Here is a 22,031-nt window from a genome sequence, read left to right as displayed (position 1 = left end):
ACCCAAACGGTCTCGCAGTCTGAGGCTTGCTCTGCCCCGAGCCGGCCGGCCCGCCCGCTGGCTCCCGTCCCGGCGGGAGGCCGCAGAGGCCGGAAACTCATGGCAGGAGTGGTTCCCCGCGGGACGCATCGGTGCCCCGGCGTTCGACTCGTTCTGCCTACAGCGCGAGCCGGCGGGGCCGCGCGGGGCGCGGGGGCGGGGAGGAGGGAAAGCGGCGGTGAGGGCGTTCCATCGGTTGGGCGGGGATGGATTAGCCGGGCCTGGGAAGATGGCCTCCTCGGAGCAAGCGGAGCAGCCCAGCCAGGTAAACGGGGCCGGCGCTCTGCCCGCTCGGCTCGGGCAGGGGGTGGCAGGGGACGGGCGGGGCGGGGTGGGGCGAGGCCGCCGCCTCCGCCTCCGCGGGGGAGCGGGCGAGGGGAGGGCGCCGCTCCTCTGTCCCCCCCCGCCGCCTCCTCCCGCCGCCGCCGCCGCCGGCGGTGGAGGGCGCGCGCGGCGGCGCCGGCCCGCTCCGCTCCCCCGCCTCTCCCTCCTCCCCGCGCGCGCGGCCTCGGCTCCAACCGCCTCCCGCGCGCCGCCAACCGCCGCCCGCGCGCCGCCCCCGCGGCTGTCGCAACGGTCACTGGCGAGGGGGCGGCTCGGGCCGCGGCAGCCCCCGCCGCGGTGGGCCTGTCGCCGCCGAAGTCCGGGCGCCCCGGGCGAGAGCACCGGCACCGGAGGGGCGCGGGAGCGCCGAGCCCGCGAGGAGGCGGCGGCCGGTGACAGCGGCTCCCCGAGGTGCGGGTTGCGCTTCCCCCCCGTCTCCTGCCTGCCCCCTGGCCGGCCCGGCGCGGGAGGAACGGCGAGGGGCAGCGGCCCGGGTGAAAACCGTGGTGCTTGGTCACGGCCCGGGGGAAGCGCTCTGCTGGGGAGGGCCGGGACGCCCAGCTTAGCGGCTCTGTGCGGCTCGGCACTGCTTTCGCCCCGCGTGCCTGGCAGCGCCAGCAGAGCTTCGCGTCTGGGGGGAACTGGTTCTGGAGCTTGGCGCCCTGCCCTGGGCGGTGGCACGAGCCGATACCGGGCACGCTTCACCGAACAGCCAAATGCAGGCCTGATCGGAAGAGCTGTGCAGGCCAGGCCCCTAGACACTAGGCGTGCTTTCATTGCAGGGTCTCTCTGTGAAACTCAATAAAGCACTCGGACTGGGGGGGGTGGTGGTGTTAAAAAAAAAAAAAAAAAAGGCACAGCCAGAGAGAAAGGAGGCAATTTATGTGTCAGCTGGGTTTTGAAATGAGGTGGAGTACCAGTTAGACAAAATGTTGTTTCTGCCTTGCAACTGCAAGGGAGAAAGATCCTTGAACCAACAGCATAAAAGGGCAAAGCAATGACAGACGTAGTATAAGCATGGGCAAAAACTGAATTGGGAGGGTAAAAGAGACATGTGGGTTCGCTGGCTTGGGTGCATGCTCAAGAAACATGCTAAAAGCTTAAGATATTTTTAAACTGGGACCTGAAATGGGGGAGCCAGAGGGAAAAATGGGAGTATGATGTAGTGGTATACGGCGTAGGTTCCCGGTCACTTGCACTGGCTTGCTTGTGATCCAGGGTAACTCATGTTTCATTGCAAACTCTACCTACCTCAAGTTTAGTGACCTCCTGGCAGCTCTCTCATCTCACCAGTATCTTGGACAGACTCCTGAGTATGTGATACCAATGGAATTTTGTAAAATCCTTTAGGAGGCCGCAGAGGGCCCTCCTGCAGCAGCCAGGAGATGAAAGGTCTGGCTGTTTCAGCAACAGGGAAGAAAATAGAGCAAAGTCTGCCACCGACACGCTTTTATGTGCAGTCAATCACTCACATCTATCCAGATTTGACTAAATCGCTGTGAATCTCTGTCGATCCTTTTATTTTGGGCTGAGGAGGCCAAGTTTGTAGGGAACATTATTGAACTAAACTGAAATAGAAATAAATTACATAAAATTCATACTCTGACTAACCAGCACAGATCTCTTCCTAGGCTGTGAAAGGCCAAGTTACCAAACTCACCGTAGGCTTGCTGGGCAGTTTTGTATCGGCCACGTGCTTTCAACAGTAGTAGTTTGAGGTGCAGTCCATTCCTCGTGCTTCAAGTGAATGCTTTCAGAATGAGGACACCTGAGAACCTGCGCCTGATCCATAAGCCACTTGAGCAGTCTACAAGGCAGCTGACTGTAGGTTTCTGAGAAAGAAATCTGGTTAATTGGCAAATGCGGTTGCCTGAGAAACATTCAAGTTCTCTTGAGTTTGGTTATAGTATCCTCCCATTGCACCCTTTTTTTTAACATTTATTTAGTGTTGCTTTACCTCAAAAGAAGGCTTGATGTTTGGAAATTGAAAAGTCTTGCTTTTTAACGGGCCTCATAAAGGTAGCCAGAGCACCCCCTGGGTTTTAAAATTAAGGACATTAAGAAAGTCACTCTGTCACTGTCTCCGTAGTGAAAAATGGGAATGGTAACTCCTACCTTATGTGTAACGTGGAGAGTTTTCCCGGCATTGTCTGTAAGGAACACAGTGGAGTTAATGCTTGTGCGTTCAGGAAGAATTTGAGGTAAGGCAGAATACCCAGGCTGCAAAGTTCACTTTTCACCACGGAGAGACTATTTTGTGTCAGGTCCTCTGTGGAGGGAGGTGGTCTGAAGCCACTGTGGGTGAAAATGGTCTCCTGGACTGCTCCCCTGCCGGATTCTGTCACATTGTATGCAAAAATGCTGGATTCTCAGGCAATAGCACATTAGTTGCTCCCCTTTTGGCTCCTGGCCTCTCATGATGACTTCATTAGTGGCAGTTTGTTTAAAGGGCAGCTCTGGTGGTCTGCCTTGCTTCAGGTACGTGAGGTAGCACTCAAGCTCAGCTAAAGGGTAGCCACACTAATATTTACCCCCTCCACGCACACACTGGGAGCAGCCCTGCTTGTGTATTAACTTTCCTCCTTCCCCACATTGTGTGCTTGTGTGGAGACAAAGGGATTGTTCTGTCTGGCCAAGGCTATCCATGCCTGACAGATATCCCTGTCTTCACCATCCAGCACGTGTCTTACCCTGGTTGCACGTTCCCCATCCAGAACTCTAGCTGAGCAGCGTTCAGCGCTCTCAAATTCTGTTGGCTTGGATGGGATTTGAGAGAATCTTGCAGCTTTGGCCGGAAGAAGGGGGTGCAATTGAAGAATGTCTAGCACAGTAGATGAATTCTTAAGGGGACAATTTTGGAATAAAACAAAACAATGAAAATATCTTTATTAGTCTACCAGAATGTAAATGCCGCTCCTCTTATGCAACCATTGCAGTTTTGACACTGTTATCAAATGCGTGGAAAAAGTTGTCGCCGTTGCACACTAAACATTTAGAGAATTTAAAAAAAAAGTTTACTTTCTACCACTGATGATGTTTGTTTATTTATTGCCAAGCATGCAACACAAGGCTATGAGTAGTAGCACTGCCCTGCTTAACATGTTTATGTTTGGGTCCTATTGTTTTTTCTATTGCAAATCTAGTTAGTTTAGATGCTGAAAAGGGAGTGTCAGATATCTTTTGGCTTATTATCTGTTTTTCTTAGTTTAATTTTCTCATTCTCATGAATTAATATATTGCCTCAAGCATTGTGGGGAGGGGGGAGTGTTGCAGCTCAAATGAAATAATTTACATAGAATTATATTCTAAAGGCAATAAACATTTCTACCAGAGATTTTAAAATATTTGGTTTTGTTTAGAAATTGTGTTCCTCGGGCCTTAGCAATGTCTTTACTAAAAAATAAACCAAAGAAAAGATCCCGTCTCTCTGTTACTATTCCTTATAGTAAAGAAAGGAAAGAGCAAGATGATGGTATAGCCTGTGAAAAGAATAACCGATTTCTGATTTTTCTTGGCTATCAGTATTTCTTTGATGCTGAATACTTTGGCAGTATATTTGGCGAGTCTTCTTGGCTCAGCCAGCCAGCAACCCAGTCCTCTGGTATTCCATTTAACCGTAAATCCCCATAGTGTGAGAAAAATTGAAATTCTTTAACATTGATTGGCAGTAGTGTTGTTGGTTTAGATAAGTATGTCTAAATTTTTCCAAGCTGCTTAGTGTGGGACACAAAATGATGCCTAATTATCTGTACAATTATGTGCAGAAGCCGAGAATCCTGTAGCCTGGAAGTCAGTATGTAGCTGGTCTGTGTGAGTCATAAAAGGCTTGAAATTGTTAAAGTCAATGGCTGAATTTGACTTGGTACCAAAATGGTGGTGCAGCCATTGAGGTAGGACAGGCAGAGTGGATTCTGTACGTGGGATTCTTTTGTTTGTTGCGTAACACTGGAAGGCTCACTATGCTAAAAACAGACTACATGTAAATTTAATGTAAGAGACTGAGAAAGGAGAGCTGATAAGGTGAAAAGAATGCATTGGTGTTCCAACATCTTTTATACTTGGTGATGTTCTTACATGTGGTTTAGTGGGGAAGCAAGCAGAGTACAAAGGCCCAAAACTTAGTTGTTTTCTTTCGAAAGCTTCATTATACCCACTTTGGATTGAGTCTACAGCATCTAGGTGCATTTTTTCTTCTTTTTAACTACCTTCTAAGGAGGCAGTTAAAGCAAATTTCAGAGGTTGAAAGATACCTGATTTGTTGCTCCAGAGACTTAATTCCCTAGCTGCACTGTTAGTCAATATATACATAAATTTTCCTCCCCACTTGCCTGTAGCTCTTGACTATTAAGCCTCTGGATTCTCTGCCTTAAAAGATGGTTTATGGTGAAGATAAGTGGTCTCTGGACCATGATGTCCATTGTTTTCATGAAATACAGGCTATTGAACAGCCATCACGTGGAGAGGATGGAATCTTCCTTGACTTGTCTCGGAGCTAACATGTTCTTAAGGGTTACTGTCCCCTACCTTATTAAGACTAGTTCCTTTGCTGTTACACTACGCCTTGTACTTGGAAGTCTTGCTGGAAGGAAAATGCAGATCTCATTTAAAATGTTGGTAGCTTTGGACAATGCAGTCAAAGTACCATAAATTATCCAACTAATCATATATATGTCATCAGGTTACGTACAAGCACACGTCAGAATTTTTGGTTATTTGTCTTCAGGATCAAGACTCTTTCCTGTCAATATGATGCATGTTTTCTCACAGTAACCTAGGCTTCATTTCAAATCCTCCTTCGGGCAGTTTCCCAGATTGGCCAAATTTTTTGTGGAGTGACAGTCCACAAATACTAGTGCAGCTCCTTAGGGCAGAACATACAAGCTCTAGTACTTAGGATGCTGTGGGAATTTTCTGAAGATAGGAATTCTCTGGTGGTTTCTTTCTTTGTGCCTTTGTGACTTTACTGTTTGCACCACACATCTGTAGTTTTTCTCTTTGCAAAGTCAGCTTAAGTAGTTAAAATGCTTTGAATTTTCCTTGAAACATGCTACAGAAGAGCAAAATATGTACATTCTTAGAAAGCTGAACACTTAACACAAGTGGCTTGATGGAACAATTCCATGGAAATAGTAGTTAACAGCTATAGGTGCTTTTTTGAAGTATTCCACAGGAATTTCATCTGTGCTGCTCTTCATCTGCCTCTTCTAAGCAGTTCTGACCCTGTGCTAACTGAATTTGGTGAGAATCTTTTCTTTGACTTCAGTGTGCTATGAATCAGGCCCCAATATTTTAGAGTACTAGCCATAGTAAGATATCTGTGTTAGTTCTGGGATTTGACTGAAGAAATAAAATAGAGCATATGCACCAAATAAGTTTATCCACAGCCTAAACAGGTTCAGTTAACTTATTAATAAATGATGCAAGCCATATTCTTGTGTTGATTCTCATATGTTTTCCGTATTTTTGGAGGTGGGTGGATCTTGAGACTGTTCATTATTTTTTTTTCATCCAGCTGTAAAAGATTGGAAAGCAGATATACTATGCGTATAAAAACGGGAGGTCAGTGACAAGGTTGAAGAGAGAAGAGCCCTTTTCTTGGTATCACATAGCATTGTCTCCACTACAGACAGACCAGGCAGTGTGACTCCCAGTATGGTGTTGAAGCTGATATTTGCAGTGGTTATGTCAAGTGAATTCTTAGTGGCTGAAATTTTTGCGGATATGTAGTGGAGTAACAAAAATGATGGTGACTGCACATGAAGAGACTCAGGGCCTCTCTAGAGAATCGCTGCCTAACTGTGAGATCTGGCTGGGCCCTGGTGATGATGCTTAAGTCTGGAAGCAGCTAAGTTGCAGTATATTTGAGTTTCTGGCACCCTCTTGTGGTAATTATTTTTATCTATATTTTTTGCATATTTTGTAGATGGGAAGAAAAAATCTTGAGGTATTTTTGAAGGTGTGGTATATTGCATAAAAGTGATGAATACAACTGGAGGACAAAAAGTCACTTAAGGACCTTTATGCTATCACTTGAAAGTTTTCTCTTTCCCTATACTCAATGAATAGGATCCCTTTTCTCTAACTGAGCCTCAAAACTTGTCTTCATTACTAATAAAACTGCATTTTTTTACCATTGAGGTAACCGGTATGTGTCACCTCTCCTAAGATAAAAAACCCACAGTGAAGGCAATATGGTTTAGACCATCTTAACATCATGTGAATCCCATTTGAAAGTAGATGGTTGACCAAGATAAGTCTATTTTATGGTAAAACTTAGGTGTCTCTACCTTGGGAGAGCTGATATATGCTAGTTACACAGAGATCAAACTGCTTTTTTTTGGCAGTGAAGAAAAACCCAGAGAGTAATTCTGTAAAACATGGGACTATGCTAAAATGTTATGCCTGTTCTTGATGAGCGAGTGAATATGAGCAAAACTGCAGGTGAGCCTGGAGGGTGGAAGCTCCTGAATGTTAAGTCTAGTCCAGTCTTTGGCTTGCTGTCCTGCTTTAATCACATAGTTTCACTTTCCTCCTGTGTACTACCCTTTCCTAGTGTGCAAGGTAAGGTGTTCAGCATCTGCCCTAAAGCTACATCTCTTAATTATGAGTGGGAAACAAGGATGGTTACTGGTATTGCTGACATATCGTGAGGTTTAGTTAAATCATAGTTGTTCTGAAATCTTTAGAAGAATAGTGTGGAAAACAAAGGGTGCATTACTGGGTCATGGAAATGGGAGAAGCTCGGTGTCAAATTAAGTTTAGTCCTTCTAGAGAGGAGACGGTGAATCATGGAATCAGAGTGAGGTACCTTTGCATCCACTTCAAGAGCAGTACTTTGGGCTTCTGCAGCATTTCTTCCCTTTAGTATTGCAAAATTCTTTGCGGATGTCAAGTACTCATCAGGTCCCTTTGAGACGGGCAAGTTATTATCCTCATTTCCTATATGATGAAAATGTCCTGTCTTATACCATGCAATGTGACAAGTGTTGCCATCAAGATTTAGCAGAGGGAATCCCAGTTTCATGCTGTGTTTGTTCACTGCACCATGTATTTCAGAATTTGAGTTAGGGTGAACATTTCTTTCACGACATCTCTCAGTAGTCTCTCTGGCTCTTCACTGCTGGATCCCTAAAGCAAGTTCTGCAGATTCTGTGAATTCTGTTGTTTTAAATGGGGAGTGCCGGAACTAATTTTTTTGTGTGATTCTGACCTTTTTGTCTTCAGTCCATCACAGAACTGCTACTGATAGCAGAAACAAATGTGTCTGCCTAAATCCTGCTCATAGGAAGAGTGCTCTTAACAGACAAGTATTTCTAATTGTGTCCATCAGGTGGCAATGTAACCTCACTCTTCTTTTTGCTTTACAGGCTGGCTCCTGCCCTGCGACTGAAAATGCAGCATCTCGGGAGCCACTGGTAAGTTCATCAAGAAGCAGCATATAATTTCTTGCTGATCATATAATATACATGAGTTGTTCTCTTTGCTGCATCATTCTGCATCCATTGTTTTGCTTTTCAAAGGAGCTGGTGCTTTGTGAAAAAGGTGTAAACTGCCTTATGTTGCCCTGCTGTTGACCTCTGAATTCTGACCTGTAACCGTAACCTTCTGTCTTTCTGGGGTTAGACATGGGTCACCTAGGCCACTGAGTTGTCCTTGAGCACGGACTGCCTGTCCTAAGTGTGTGCAATGTATGCTCTTGATCAGTGCTTATTTAGTAAAGAGTCTGAAGAAAGACCTGTGCAGCATAATTTGAACTGAGATTCTTAGTGCTGTTGTCTAATAAAAAAAATCTCTGCTGCTCAGAGACCTCATTCAAGCTGTCTTTATTTTCCGAGTGAGCTTAGAAGTGTCTGGCAGCTGGCAGTGCATGTGATCCAATGTTTTTACTCTAGAACCGTTTTGGAAAGAGCTTGGGGTTTTTTGTGTATGAGGATAACGAAGAGAACCCTGCTTTGTTTTCATTTTTACGGTGATGCAGAGTGGGAAGTGAGCCACCATTCTCTGGAGCTGCAGTATATATATTTTTTTTTTTACAACCTCCTTTTTCTTTTTTTCTGTCCTCTTCAGCCATCTATAACTCAGTCAAAACCTTGCCAAAATTCTTAGCCCATGTTATTGTCCTAAACATACAAATCTCTAATAGAGTTCCTTCTCCAGCTTTCATTTGGTGATCATAGTGAATACAAGCTGTTTGCAGTGAGAAGACTCAAGTACTTTCCATAATGATGTGGCACTGGCTACATCGAAGTCTTTTTACCTTGTAACTCTTATCTGGAGAACCCAGGAGATGATTTTTAAAGGAGGGAGATGTGAGTAAAGACTGTGAATTGGGAAGGGTCAGTAAAGTGCATCTAGTGAAAGGGCTATTCATGAATTCTGTTAAGCTCTGCAGTGAAAATCTCTCTAGCCTAGTAACACTGTGCCATCCCTTAATTGCATAGACATCTGTACGTGAGATTACCTGACGTTGTTATTGACACCATGTGCTTTGTGATGGATTTGGTGGTTTGGTTTTTGGGGTTGGTTCCCCACCCCACTCCTTAGGAAGGTCATAGCAGGCAGCAGATCATCACAGCCTGTGCTGGTCGACAGTTCGTTCTCTTTCTCAAGGCAGATTCTAACATTATCTTTGATATGATTAATTTCTCACTGTGTATGCAACTGAAGAATTGCTCAGAGGAAGCATGTAGCAGTTGTGTATCTTTCTGTATAGGTGTATATTCCTACCATATAAAAATATTTATAAATTTAAGAACTCCAACATAAACTTCACTCTCACAATGGAGAGTCTTGCATGTGAGCTAATTAGAGCCCTCTGAAAGGTGGAGGTTTTCTCCTTGTTTTTTCATTAATTGTTTTTTTTATGTTAAACTCTCACAGTCTCTGTCACGTTTGCTTAGGAGTCATTATTGCTTCCAGCTGAGTATCTGTAGAAGCCTTATTAAATGAGCAGTTCAGTTCTGTGAGCCAGATGACCTAACTTCCACCACACTACTGTGGCTTCTCTGTAGCCAGGATCATGCGTGCTGCTTTCTAATGCATGCAGTAGATCTCGGTCCATAAAGCAGACTTGTAGGCACATGGCGCCATGTCATAAAAATGTTTACGGAAACACCAGAACAAACTATGGCATGAATCCAACAAATGGCTCTGTATGGGAAAGCCATGTGCTCAGGCCTATCAGTGCTGACTTCAAGTCTGGTGTTAAGCAGTTGAAGAAGAATTACAGAATCCAGAGGAGGGAGACAAGAGTCTCATGACCAAATTCTGCTCTGTACCCCCTCACCTTTTTTGACTTAATTGATGACAGTGCTTCATAGGACTGAGACCTGTTTGGAACATATCAGTGGTGTTATGCACAAGTGTGAGAAAGCAATAGAATTAAAACATCTTGCATTGTATCAGCAGATGTCATTATAGGCTCAAGCTGTTTTTGTATTGTATTTGTGATTCTAATGGGCAGTGTATCCTGCAAGGTGCTAAATACCTTCTGCTCTGTGCTCAGTGGCACTGTCTTCTGTGTACTCTGTACCCCCGCAGTCTGCTGCTTTCAACAGGAATCCAGGAGAAGCCATGATTTCTAGTTGTTTGCAAGAGGACTTCAGCGTTCTGCAAGATCATGTAGCAGATGCAGTCTGACACATCATATTGTGTCCTGCATTTTGGGTCTTCAGAGCATACCTTGCTAAGGTTTATGGCCTTACTAAGGCCTTCAGAATGGAGCCCTACAAACTCATGTCACACTCCTAATTGCTCTTTCTTCAACCCACTTCTGATGTTTTGAACTACCAAACTGGAGATAAGGGACTCCACGTCCATGCCATTAATCCCTTGAGTTATCCAGTGTCCTTACAATAAACTGTCCCAACTGAAAAATACTTCCTAATAAGAGGTCATTGTTTTATAGTACTGACAGTGGAGAATGAGTTGGAGGGGGATGGGAAAAGCTATAATTTTTGCAGCAGAGAGCGGACACTCATTTCCCTAGCTGTCGGTCTTGGCCCATTAAAATTTGCCGTGTAGCTCCATAGTGGGAACTGTAACCTTGTGTTAGCAGAGTGTCAGCATCTCGCTCTGCTGCTGTTTACAGCCACGTTTGTCATCGTCAGTGCAGGATCAGCTTCTCCTTGAGTCCAGCTTATCAGCGAACACTGCTGCATCCCTTTCTGCTTGTATGTGAAGCCACCCCTGATAATCCTCTGAACACTTGTGGAATTGGAATAGGTTTGTCTTTTTGCAACCACTCAAAGTCCTGGGATGTGCAAAAGATGTAACCACATAGGACAAAACCCTTTTCTGTGAGGTTACAGCGTTAGAAAATCCCCTTTTCTTCTCGATTCTTTGTTTCTTTGGTCTAATTTCTCTCTTTAGTGGAATAATGTTGTCTTTTCTGCTTCTCTTTTTAGCCTGTTTTGTCTCTCCCTAGCAGCATCTTGTAGCTTTTTAACCATACTGTCCTGCTTTTGAGATGTTTTCAAGAGCTTGAATATATTTGTTGTTGGCCTTTGCTTTCTGCCGAATCTGGTGCAGTCTAAATTACAGCTATGAAGGTTATACATATGATTGCCCCTAACATGAGCCTGGGTTGTAGGAATAAGCTAAGGAAGCAGAGCTTATAAGCGAGGCCTTTCCACGTGCTGCTTGTTTGTTGTTTTGGTTTTTTTTTCCTGCCACAAAACATACTCATTCCCTTGCTGGTGCTTGGTATCTGGAAGAAGGACTAGTTGTAAATATAAAAGTACTGGTTGTAAATGTAAAACACTCTCTTGGTTTCTCACTAAGTTACAAGATCCCTGGATCATGGTATGAGGAGCAGGGTATTTTCTTTTGCAGGATTATTTAACTTTTCTTCTTTTATTTTTAGCATGTGCTGTTTCTTTCTGTTTCTTGCTGCAGATGATAGCAGTTAGCACTGAAATATGGACATTGTATTCCCTTTTTTACAGGCTGTCGAAAGGTACAAGGTAACAAGAATTACTGCTGCCTCTATAGCAATTAGTGTAGAGTTTGTTGATATGTGCTGGAGCCCTTGTGGCTTTTCCCCACCCTTTGTTAAACTAATTTTTAAATTTTTAAGGGTCATGATAATGGCCAGAATACTTTTAACACCCCTTTTTGTGCAAACGTCATAGGGTACACTGCAGACATTAATTATCATGTTTAGGGAAAACGTGTGTGTTATCTCCATTTTCTAGAAAAGCTAATTGAGATATACAGGTTACCTGTTTAGCCAGGTTCATCCAGCAAGTTGGTGGCATAGATGTGAGACCTAGTCTGTTGGCCTGGTAAAGGAGGCAATTTCCATTTCAGGGGCTTCATTCTGCTCCTTTTATGTCTTTGGAAAAGCCTCTAGCCTTGCATGTGTAATACATTTTTTAAAAGTGATTGTGGTACACTGCTACTTCCTTAGTTCATCCTTTTTCTGGTTTTGACTACTTTTCCGGTGATTGAGGAATAATGAAAAAAATGGAGAGCAGAAAAGAGACTTGACTTTTCTATATCCATCGTGTATCCACAGGCACAAAGTCACTTTGGTCAGTATGTCCATGCTGAACACATTCAGTGTTTGTATTTATGCTTTCCTGAGCCATCAGTTGAGATCTCAGATTGAAGCCATGATGTTGGGGCTTTGTTATGGGTGTATTTAGTTCCTCTATGTTTTTTGTGTTCAGTTGCTAGGTTTCCTTGGAAGTAAACCAGTAAAATTTGTGATATGTGTTTATAATGGATAACACTTTTGAAACTGAAACTGGATAGTTCCTTACCCCTTTTCTCAGCTGCCTGGATTTGGGTGCTTAGCATTCAGTGACAGACAATAGAATTATTAGGTCCTCTCTGTTTCGTTGCCTCCTTTTAAACCTTATGTGTTCTGTTAAGCTTCCTCGTAAGTAGACTGTGGTTAAAGAGAATTTCATTTAGGTTTTCCTAGGAAGGAGCTTTGCAATCGAGATTTTAAGTTTGACTACTTTTAGGTCTAACTGGTGTAATTAGAAGTTGATGGAGCCTGACACTAACAATACCGTTGTCTTTAACCATGTGAACAAACCAATGAGTGGGAATGAGGAAAGGTTACAGAACTGTGTCATAAGATTTGAGAGAGCTTGTTGGGGCTAATGTTAGTTAAGAGTACTCAGAATCTACTTCTTATGAACAAATCTTTGGGCACATTGAGAATCCATGGCCGTCGTCTTCTTACGAAGTAGTAGATGCTCTTTCCGCCCTATCAAACCCTACAGAAAATGAGATACAGGGGAATTTTTTGAAGATTCTCCTTTGACTGAAATTGTTTGAAATGAAGACAAGAAAGATATTTTCACTGAAAACCTCATACTTTGTTTTCTAGAACACATTCTTACGCAAGGGATACCATGTAGTATCCTTATCCTTTCTTTTAGTTCAGAAGTTCAAAGATCTAGTCTAGATTTATATAAAATGTGATTTTTTTTCAGAAGGACTTTTGTTTCCAGAAATGATGTGAGGGACTGGACTGTACTGGAGGGACACTCCCCATCACACTTTTGCTTCCCATTTTCCCACCCTTTATTGTTTAAGACAAGATTTATACCTGTTTACTGTACAAATTTTCTATCTGCCACAATGGGTTTGTTCGGAGTGGTGGCCTACACTGAATGATTCTCTAAAAGTAAATCTATCCAGAGGGGATTTCCAGACAGCCAGAGTCAGTAGGCAACTAACTTATAGCCCCCAGCGAAACATTAGTCAGGATAATTTACCACCGTCAGCAGGAGAGAGAGAGAGACTATCAGCTTTGTGACCTCCCGTCCAGGCAGTAACCCTAGTGGTGTGATAATGCTTCAGTTTGTTTGGAGAAGTCCTGAATGTGTTGCTGTGGATTCCCAGTGCTGGACAATAATTCCATCAGGCTGTGGAGGGCAATTGCTGTGCAGATTTCAGTTTTATTGGGCCTGGAACAGGGAGCCAGAGGTGTGTGACTGCCTTACACAATATTCTTTGGTTTGCTGCAGAGAGAATTCTATGATTTACTAAGCAGACCTGTCTTGTGTTTGACCTTCTGATAAGTTGGAGATTATTGGGTTTTTGCCTGTTTTTGCCTCTTACTTCTGCGTGTTCATTGACTTCTTTTGTTGTTCATGCAAAATGTACTCGCTTAATCTGTCAATTCCTTTTACTCTGTTGATACAGACAAATATATTAATATGCGCAAAGCACACAGATGCAAATTTACTTACTGAACATAGTAAAAGGAACACTGTCTCACGTCAAGTTAAATTGCCCATCTGAGGTCAATGGGAAAGTTTTCCTGGAATTCCTTTAAATCCCAATTATAAAAGAGGGTGGACTATAATAGTTTGGGATAGAACTTCTGTTGTAGCATTATATGTTAATGTATGAAAGCTAGAAACTTGCAGTAGTTACAGGCCAAAGCAGGTTAAGACCCTAGCAGATGGTACAAAATGTAATAATGGCTTTGCCTGTCCCTAGAAGCTTACAGGTTAAGTGACCCTTTAGAGCCGGTGGGTGAGGCAGCATAAGAACTAGGATAGGTACAGTCATTTTCTATTACTAACAGTGTGGTGAGTTAGCAGCTTATCTTTTCTGGACATTTGTGCAGAAGAGAGCTCTGAAAGCAATTCCTACTTGCTTTTCAGACAAACCAACATTACTGGTCAGAAGACTTTTAAGATGGTTTTAAAATAGTTGTAGTACTCTAAGTTGTTCTTTACAAAACATGCGAGGAAATTAAAGTACTAGGAGTTAGGTTAGAATCTTTTTTAACGTTAGGTATGATTTGACTTCCAGAGATCCCAGATCTCTCACTGAAGGTAAAATGGAAGCTACAGTGCTTTGTGACATTGGAAAGAAACACTGGCACACAGTTAGGAAATACTTAACATTACTTGATATTTTCCCCTTGAGAAAAATGAATTTAATTTTTTTGTTTATGCTCATGCGATGTTTTGGTGGTCTAAACATGCTACACCCCCAAACAATTTTTTTACAGATCATGGCCTGCTTTGCTATCAGCTGGCTGTTCTGTATCAGTTGGCAGCCCAGCTCTTTGCCTGCTCAGAAAGATTGGGAGCACTTTGCTGTGTGCATCCCAGCTGTTGGAAAGGGTACTTATTAATTTCAAACAGGTGACGGCACACAGCAAAGAGGTGCCTGCACAGTGTGCACTTTGGTAACGATGGGTTATGGGATCAAGGTGAGATAATAGTATCATTTCAGCTACATGTGTGTGGAAAATACGCTATGTGCAGAACAACTTGTAGAGGGCAGCAATTGCCCACAGTTCTTTCTGCTTACGGAGAGGAGGGACCAGCTTAAGAACTTCACAGGAGTGTCTGCCTTTTTAGCTTCTTGAAATAACTTTGTGCCCGAGACTTATTCTTTGGAGTGCCTCTTGACTCCACATTATTAAATTCCTAACCTGGAAAGTGTTGCTAGAGATTCTTAATTCCTCTCCTACCTCTAATACCACTGAGCAGTTGGACTCCTTTTGCCTGTATCCAGATGCTGCCTGTGTCATTGTTACTGCAATCAAAGAGTCTAGTGACAGCTAGTGATTCTTACAAGATTCTAACTGCCTACATGTGATAACTTCCTTCACTTCTTGGCTTCTTCCTACTTTTACCTGGGAGATCATGCCATAAGAAGAAATTTGCAATGTCTGTGGCATCTTTGTTATGCCTCAGAGCAAAAGATATGTTGCATCTTCATCACGTTAAAAAGTAAGGTAGCTGGGGCACAAAAGGCAGAATGGCTTATTTAAGAACTTGAAAGAACTTTCCCCAACATTGATGTACAGGAATACATCCTTCAGATACTTCTGATGCCAGCACCTTCAGAACCAAGACTTGCCAAACTAGGAAGTTGAGGTATAATTCTTAGATTTGGAGTTCCTAAACAACTTACTGGAGAAGAGATTTTCCCTGCTTTTCATGTTTCTTGTATTTCTCTGTATGTCACTTACATTGCAAATCCTTCCAAACATCTTAATAGGTTGGGGTTTTTTTTGTTTTTGTATGCATGTTTACATAGCTCTTCTCCTTGTTGTAATTGTACAGACCATGTCCTCTTCCCAGTTGTGATCCCATAACACGCCACTGCTACTTGACAATTGCCTTTCTGGAAAAGTAACAATGAAAATATGCATAGCTTTTTAGTAGAAGGACTGTACAGCTGGAGAGAAGCAAGAGAGAGAGCTTCATATCATCAGCTGCATTCACAATATGCCCCACTTTTTTGTTACCTGTTTTATCTTTTGGTCAGAGCAGGATTTCCCTCTGCTGTCAACTTCCTAGTGTTTTGTCAAGCATCTGAATGGCCTGAATGATGGTATTCCTCGGGATGCAATTCCACAGCAGAGTACATCTTGCTGGAATGGAGTTTCCCTGCTATACAGTGAGAATTTCCTGTGTCTTCCTTCCAGCTTGCTTCTCCTGTTTGTTTTGTGTGCCACCCTAAGTGATTCCTTTCCTCCTTAAGCATCTGCACCCTTCAGATGTTTGCAGACAGTTATCACATCATTCCTCCTTTCCCCCACCCCCATCCTAGTCTCTTAGCCAAGCTCTACATATTTAGCTCATTTAATCTTTCCTCATAAGTCAAGCCCGTAATTGACAGCTCTGACACGAAGAGTCGCATTGGTTACACATGCTGCCAACAGGATATAAATACTTTCTGTGCAGTGATTGAGAATTACAGTCAAGACTGAGACGAGCCCGCCCCCCCCCCCCCCCCCCCCCCCATATTTTTGACAACCCCTTTCTCAACATCAGGTTGCCACAATCCCATAAAGATGGACTTAGTTCTCACTAATGGTCAGGTACCAAGCACCCAGTATGCTTCAAAGTAGTGGTATCAGGTCACTCGGGAAATTCAGTGCTAAAGCCCCATGGGATTCCAGTCTGACCCTAAGTTCTTACAGAGGTGGTGTTCTTCTCTATACTTCTCTTGCCAGGCATGCAGGTGCCTCAGGCTGCTGATGGTCATTCCTTCTGGGAAGGCAGAGCTGAGCTCCATGCAGGTGTGTTACCTGAAGTGAACGGGTCTTCCTATGTACATGCAAATTCAAAGAGGTGTTGCAACCAGTACCCCATGCGCATGTGTTTATGCGCTGCCATCAGGAGGCTCCCAGCCTGGTGCTGGCAGGAATCTGTTGTGCAGATACTCTTGGCACTGACGTTCTTCACTGTCTCTGCCAAGAGGAAGCTCAGGATGCTATTGATCCGATTGGCATAGCTGTGAACAAGTTCGGGGTTCTTGCTTATACATGTAGGGTCTGGGAAGAGGCTTTTAGTCTTACCCAGAAAGGCATTGGAGGAAGAGGTAACTCCGTACTGCATGTCCGTGTGTTGGTACATACAGATCTGTTTCCAGCTAAACATACTTGGAAGTTGCTTTAGATTACTTGTCTCCTCATGTTTGTTGCATTCTCTTGAAGAAGATAGGTGCAGCATACAAAAGTTGAGGAACTGGTAAATGAATTGTCTAGCTTCTAATGTTGTATTCTGTGAAGCTTCACATGATACAGCTTCCCCAGCGGGTCTAGTTCACAAACATTACATGTATTATTGCAAAGCATGCAACATAAAGAGAGCATTTATGAAAGGGAATATCAGAGGAAACATTATAGCAGGGACCTTTATAGCCTTTCCATTATTATGGTTTAAATCTTGACATGGTCTTTATTTGCAATGACACTGGGACCAGTAAAGAAGTGTTTTTTCTCTTTCCCTCCCCTCCCCTTTCTCCCATCTCCTTTTCATTCTTTTCTTCCACATCCTGTTCTGAAGCTGTGGTGCAGAGATACAAATCGTTAAACATGCAAGTAGTCAGAGAGCCAGGTTTCAGTTTGTGTGGAATCAGCTCCTTTTGACTCAGAAGTTGGAAACCAGATGACTCACTGTGATGCATGTTTGTTGTTTTTAATAACTGTCATTTTGCAAAATATGGTCAAAGCTTCAAACCATGACTTCTGGAGTAGGGGTGGCATGTATTTATTTTTAATTTGGGAGGCTATAAGCTGGAATGTGTTTGTAGCTGCAGTCTTCCCTTAAAATCTGAGATACAATAAATTAAAGCATTGACAATGTGAAAGATTCGAGATAATTTTTTCCTGTTACCTGAAAAAATATTTATTTTCTTGATCAATTACTTGAAAAGGTTCCAGGTGCCAAACATCTGGTGGGATTGCAGGCCCCTAGTTTATGTTTATGTTTTTTAATATATACCCAAAGGGACAGGTTTCTTAAAAAGAAAGCAGGCAGATGTTTTTCATTTGTGGAGTTTTAAAGAATAAATGCCATTCCTGCTTTATCATTCCAATTTCTAACAAAATTGTCATCTACCTCCTTTCTTTTATAAGAAGCTAGCAAATGTAGTATTTTAGTGGCAGAATTCCCTCTCAATAAAATCTCTTAGCAGTATGGAAAATATGAAAATATGTACACATTTCATTTTCTAGAAATTTATTACTGTTTGTACAACAGTTTTTAAACTATAAGCTCAGTATTAAGTGCTTTATGGGTTTTTTGTGTTCTACTTTCTAATTTGCCTCAAGAAGCGTTGTTTTAATTTGTGGAAGTTCTACAGGTTTGTTTTGCAGGTCAGTTAATTTGCAGTGTAAATCTACAGCCACTCCATCACAGAAGAATGGAGGTATACCAGTATAAAATCTATATATATGAGAACAGAATTTGACCCTAGACATAAAAACTGTATGTAGTGGCCTTATGACAGAATTCATTGTGGTCATGGATTGTCTTCCAGTTCAGTTTTCAGATTTGGATGCTTTGTAACCATTTCTATCATGATTTATATTGTGGTCTTTTGCAATTGCTATTGCAAAATGAAGTGCTGTGGTATAGTCCAAGGAAGGTAGACTCCTAGCCTACCTCAGCCTGTTGCTTCTTGTTACAGAGTAAAAAAGCAGCTACTGATTTAGAACAGAGAGTTCAAGTTCGGGTTCTGCTTTTGGACTGAGATGGGGCATCTTTCTCATGGTAAAAGTGTTAGGAGAAGCATATTGCCATTAGTCTGAGGAAATACGGATATATGTGCTGGCTACTCCTGGACAGGTGTGGTCTACCTGATTCATTATTCTGATCAGGAAAGAAATAGGTTTTGGTCTTTATTTTTTAAAGTGGATGTAATTGCTTGTGAAAGATAGTGAAGCGATGGCTTTGGAGACTTAAATCGCCTTCTCACAAAACTTAAACTGCAAGCTGTGATAGCAGCATTGCAGGATTCCCCACCAGCATGATATGGAAGGGACCCCCCTCGTCCCCCAAGAGATGAGAGGAGAATTCAGTCTCTAGCCCATTTGATGCTTGACTTCCCTCTGAAGCTGCCAAGAAGGATGCCAATTTTTCCATTTAGCTGACTATTGTATAGACCTTAAAAGGAAAGGTTTTAATGCAGTTGGCTGCGATATAGACTGTTAAAGGGAAGTTATTTATTTTAACTGGCTGCTGTATGGATTATTACAAGGGCATTCTTTTAGCTGCAGCTGCTATATTGACTAGCGAATGTGCCGGGCTGTATTGCTAGTAGCTGTCATATTGACTGTTACAGAAAAGATCTGTATTTAAGCCATAACACTGCACTGGGATCTCCCAGGCAGGATATTAATGCTAATTCATCTGCTCACCCCCTGCTGTGAGTGTTATTTGTTTAAATCTGTAGAATCCCACAGTGCATTTATATCCTCGCTAGAGTGAGCTCCGCTCCCTGTAATTATTTAACATTATATGCTGATATAAATTGTAACAGTTAAAGAATGGTAATGAGTAGCAAAAAAACACAAACTTAACCTTAGAAATGGCAGAGTCAGCTCTTAAAACAACAGCCAGCAACTTTCACTGTTCTCTGTCTTTTCCCAAGTCCATATGCACAATATTGTGCATACATTATGTGTGTGCGTGTGTGTTCATGCTCGCACTGGCAACTGTGCCAGGCAAGGCTGTAATTATGCAGAATGTACTGTGAAACTTATGCACACGCTCATAATTACATACAGTGCCTACGTACAGCAAGTTTTATCTCTCTGCAGTTCAGCTTCTTGATGAGTTGTTCTGATAGGTGATTTGAGTTGGGGCTACCATACTGGCAGCCGAAATGGAGCCCCTGGATTATTCTCGCAGGGAATGCGTGTCCGAAGGTTAAGCTGAAAGCCATCGGGTGTCACTGTTGCTCTGTGTAGGCTCAGCTGGCAGTGGATTTGTCTGGCAGTAAAAACTGGACTTTGAAAGTAGTATTTTTGGCTATAAACATCTAAGGCATTTACGCATAATTTATATGTAAAGTACATGTCCATACAACACCATTTATGTGTGGGTGGAGTGAGCGGAGGTAGCTCTATTGTGTGTTAGCTGAATTTTTTTGCAGTTTCTGTTGCCTATTACAGCATTCTTGTCCCAAACTGGCATGCAACATGGCCAGCTACTGCTGAATAGCTGTTGCATTCTTTTCTAGAAGTGACTGTGGTTCAACAGTGGAGGTGACCTGGTTCCTGTATATAATTTGCCTGTGAACATTAAGCTATGGGCAAATTTTTCATTTTATGATGTGCGCAACTGTGGTGTAGAAACAACAAAATTATATTCAGTTTAGATTTTTGAAAAGCCTTGGAGCTACTGGGCTTAAAAGATACTGTAGAAATTTTTTAACTGTAGTATATGTGTCAGACCCCATTGAAAAAACAGGTTTGCATTAAAACAGTTCATCAATAGCAGAAGAAAATTTTCACTGACTTAAAATGGAGATGACAGAGAAAAGCCATGTAAATAGCAAAGAAAATGTATTTTAAAAAGACTTTTTTGTAGTCTCTGTCCCTTCTGATTTCAGGTAGGAAGTAAAAGCTGGCGTAAGAGGAGCTGAGCTTGTACTTGATTTGCAGAGTAGCGTGATGGTCGGTTGGGCTGCGTTGGCAGCATGGACCTGTGCCAGACTTCACCACAATTCATACTGTGTCAGTTTAATAAATGCACTACTTAAATTATGAAATTACAAAAGAAAAAAGAGAATGCACTTATTCAGACTCTTAATACATTAAAAATAAGGCATTAAAACACTGCCTTTTTTTTTCCCTTCCAGAATCAATAATGAACAGGAAGGGTTGTAGACATTAACAGTCATGGACATTCAAACTCTTATACATAAATTATCTTAGAAAAATGCACATAAGACTTGAATAATGTAAATACATTAATGCATTTAATAATTTAAACATTAAAGCGCATTCAGGAATTCGTGGCAGAAGCTGTTCTGAGATAAGGAACGGTCCTGGAAGTTGTGTGTCCCAAGATCGATGGCTGGTTTCTCCTTGAGAAAACTCTCTGGGGAAGTCAAGCTGTGCAACTAGAGTGACCGCCTGTCCTAAGAAATCCCAGGACATTAGCCAGCTCTTTTGCTTTTCACCTCCCATTCTCTCTCCACCACATGCATGAACACATACACGCAGAATATCTCATGGTCCAGAAAAGGCCAGTGTGCAATTTGCCATTTCTTTTTTGCATGTGTGCTGCAGTTTGTCTAGAAATTAGGTGAAACAGCTTCAGAGAATGAAAGTGTCTTGGGTAAAGCTAGAATACCAATAAATGCTAAAGAAACTGCCTGCAAGAGGTTCCGTGGTACCATGCAGGGTAGGAAGAAGAACTGTTGGGGCGGTATCTGGACTCTGCTCTACCAGTTCTCCTGGGAGACAGGAACATGGAGTCTTAAGTATGAAGGGTGAAATGGGGATCCTCTTCTAGGGCGTTGCATGGACCTGTGATTCAGACTCCATCCCAGCTGTTGGTAAGACAGTGTCAGTTGGAGAGAGTGAGGCTTGGGGAAATAGTGCTCTCGAGGAATGCTTGGCTCTTTCCTGGAGCCCTGAAAATCACAAGGTTGGCTCCGGTGCAATGACAAGTAAGGGATTTTATTCTGTTCTTGCCTCTCTGCTCTTTGGATTGAAGCACCGTCAGCACTGTAGCAGCACGGCACACCAAGGTCCCCCTCATGCAAGGCGTTTTCCTGAGGGTTTTGAGCTGTGTCATTTTTGCTGATGTAATTTAAGTTTGAAAGGTGTTGTATCAACCCCTCATGCCATTTCTTTTTGGTTCATAGCCTTGCTTTCTTTGCCTCTTCTGCAGGCAGGTGCTTAGGAGGTCATTTGCACCCTATAGCCCCACTCATGAAGTGGTATAAGGTATCCTGCTTAGGCCTAGATACTGATGGAACTAATGATGGAACTAATAAAAAAGAGCTTAGTCTGATCCCAAGGGGAGAAGAGTTGGGTTGGTTAATTAAAGGAGCCTGGCACAGGGCACCTAGTAATTATAGGTGCAAGAAGTCTGAATTTGAAGAGGACTGTGCAGCTGGAGAAGGATAGGGAGGCACCCAGAGCTCTGCAGGCTGTGGGCAAGAATGCAGCAAAACCAGATCTGGAAATCAGACTCTGGCAGAATTCCTTGGTGAATTCTTGTTTATTCCATTTTTTAATGAGGACCTGAATCTCTCCTTATGCATTTATGTTTTTGCATGCACATGCGTATGTGCAATTCCAGTTACACCCTATGGCTGGGAGGGTGATTTTATTAAAGACCAGAAGATTGAGAGACAGATGTTTTAAGAGACACAGGCCTTGCCCTATAGTAGTTTGGAATAATTAATGCTGACTGCTGCATTGGTTGTATTAT

The 22,031-nt window shown here is 42.8% G+C and overlaps 1 protein-coding gene across 1 annotated transcript in view; it reads left to right on the top strand.

Annotated features, from left to right (window-relative positions):
- Window positions 1-234: 234 nt before the first annotated feature.
- The window catches only part of PEX14 (peroxisomal biogenesis factor 14), an 81,349-nt gene continuing 59,552 nt past the window's right edge, over window positions 235-22,031 (top strand). The window contains exons 1-2 of the mRNA XM_076356105.1: window positions 235-304; window positions 7,731-7,778. Of these exons, the coding sequence (XP_076212220.1) occupies window positions 269-304; window positions 7,731-7,778 (84 nt within the window). The 5' untranslated portion in view covers window positions 235-268. The remainder of the gene's footprint in view (window positions 305-7,730; window positions 7,779-22,031) is intronic.

Source organism: Aptenodytes patagonicus, chromosome 19, assembly GCF_965638725.1.
Source record: "Aptenodytes patagonicus chromosome 19, bAptPat1.pri.cur, whole genome shotgun sequence".
Taxonomy (NCBI): Eukaryota; Metazoa; Chordata; class Aves; order Sphenisciformes; family Spheniscidae; genus Aptenodytes; species Aptenodytes patagonicus.
The sequence above is the reverse complement of the archived record's forward strand: the minus strand, read 5'-3'. Positions and strand labels throughout refer to the sequence as shown.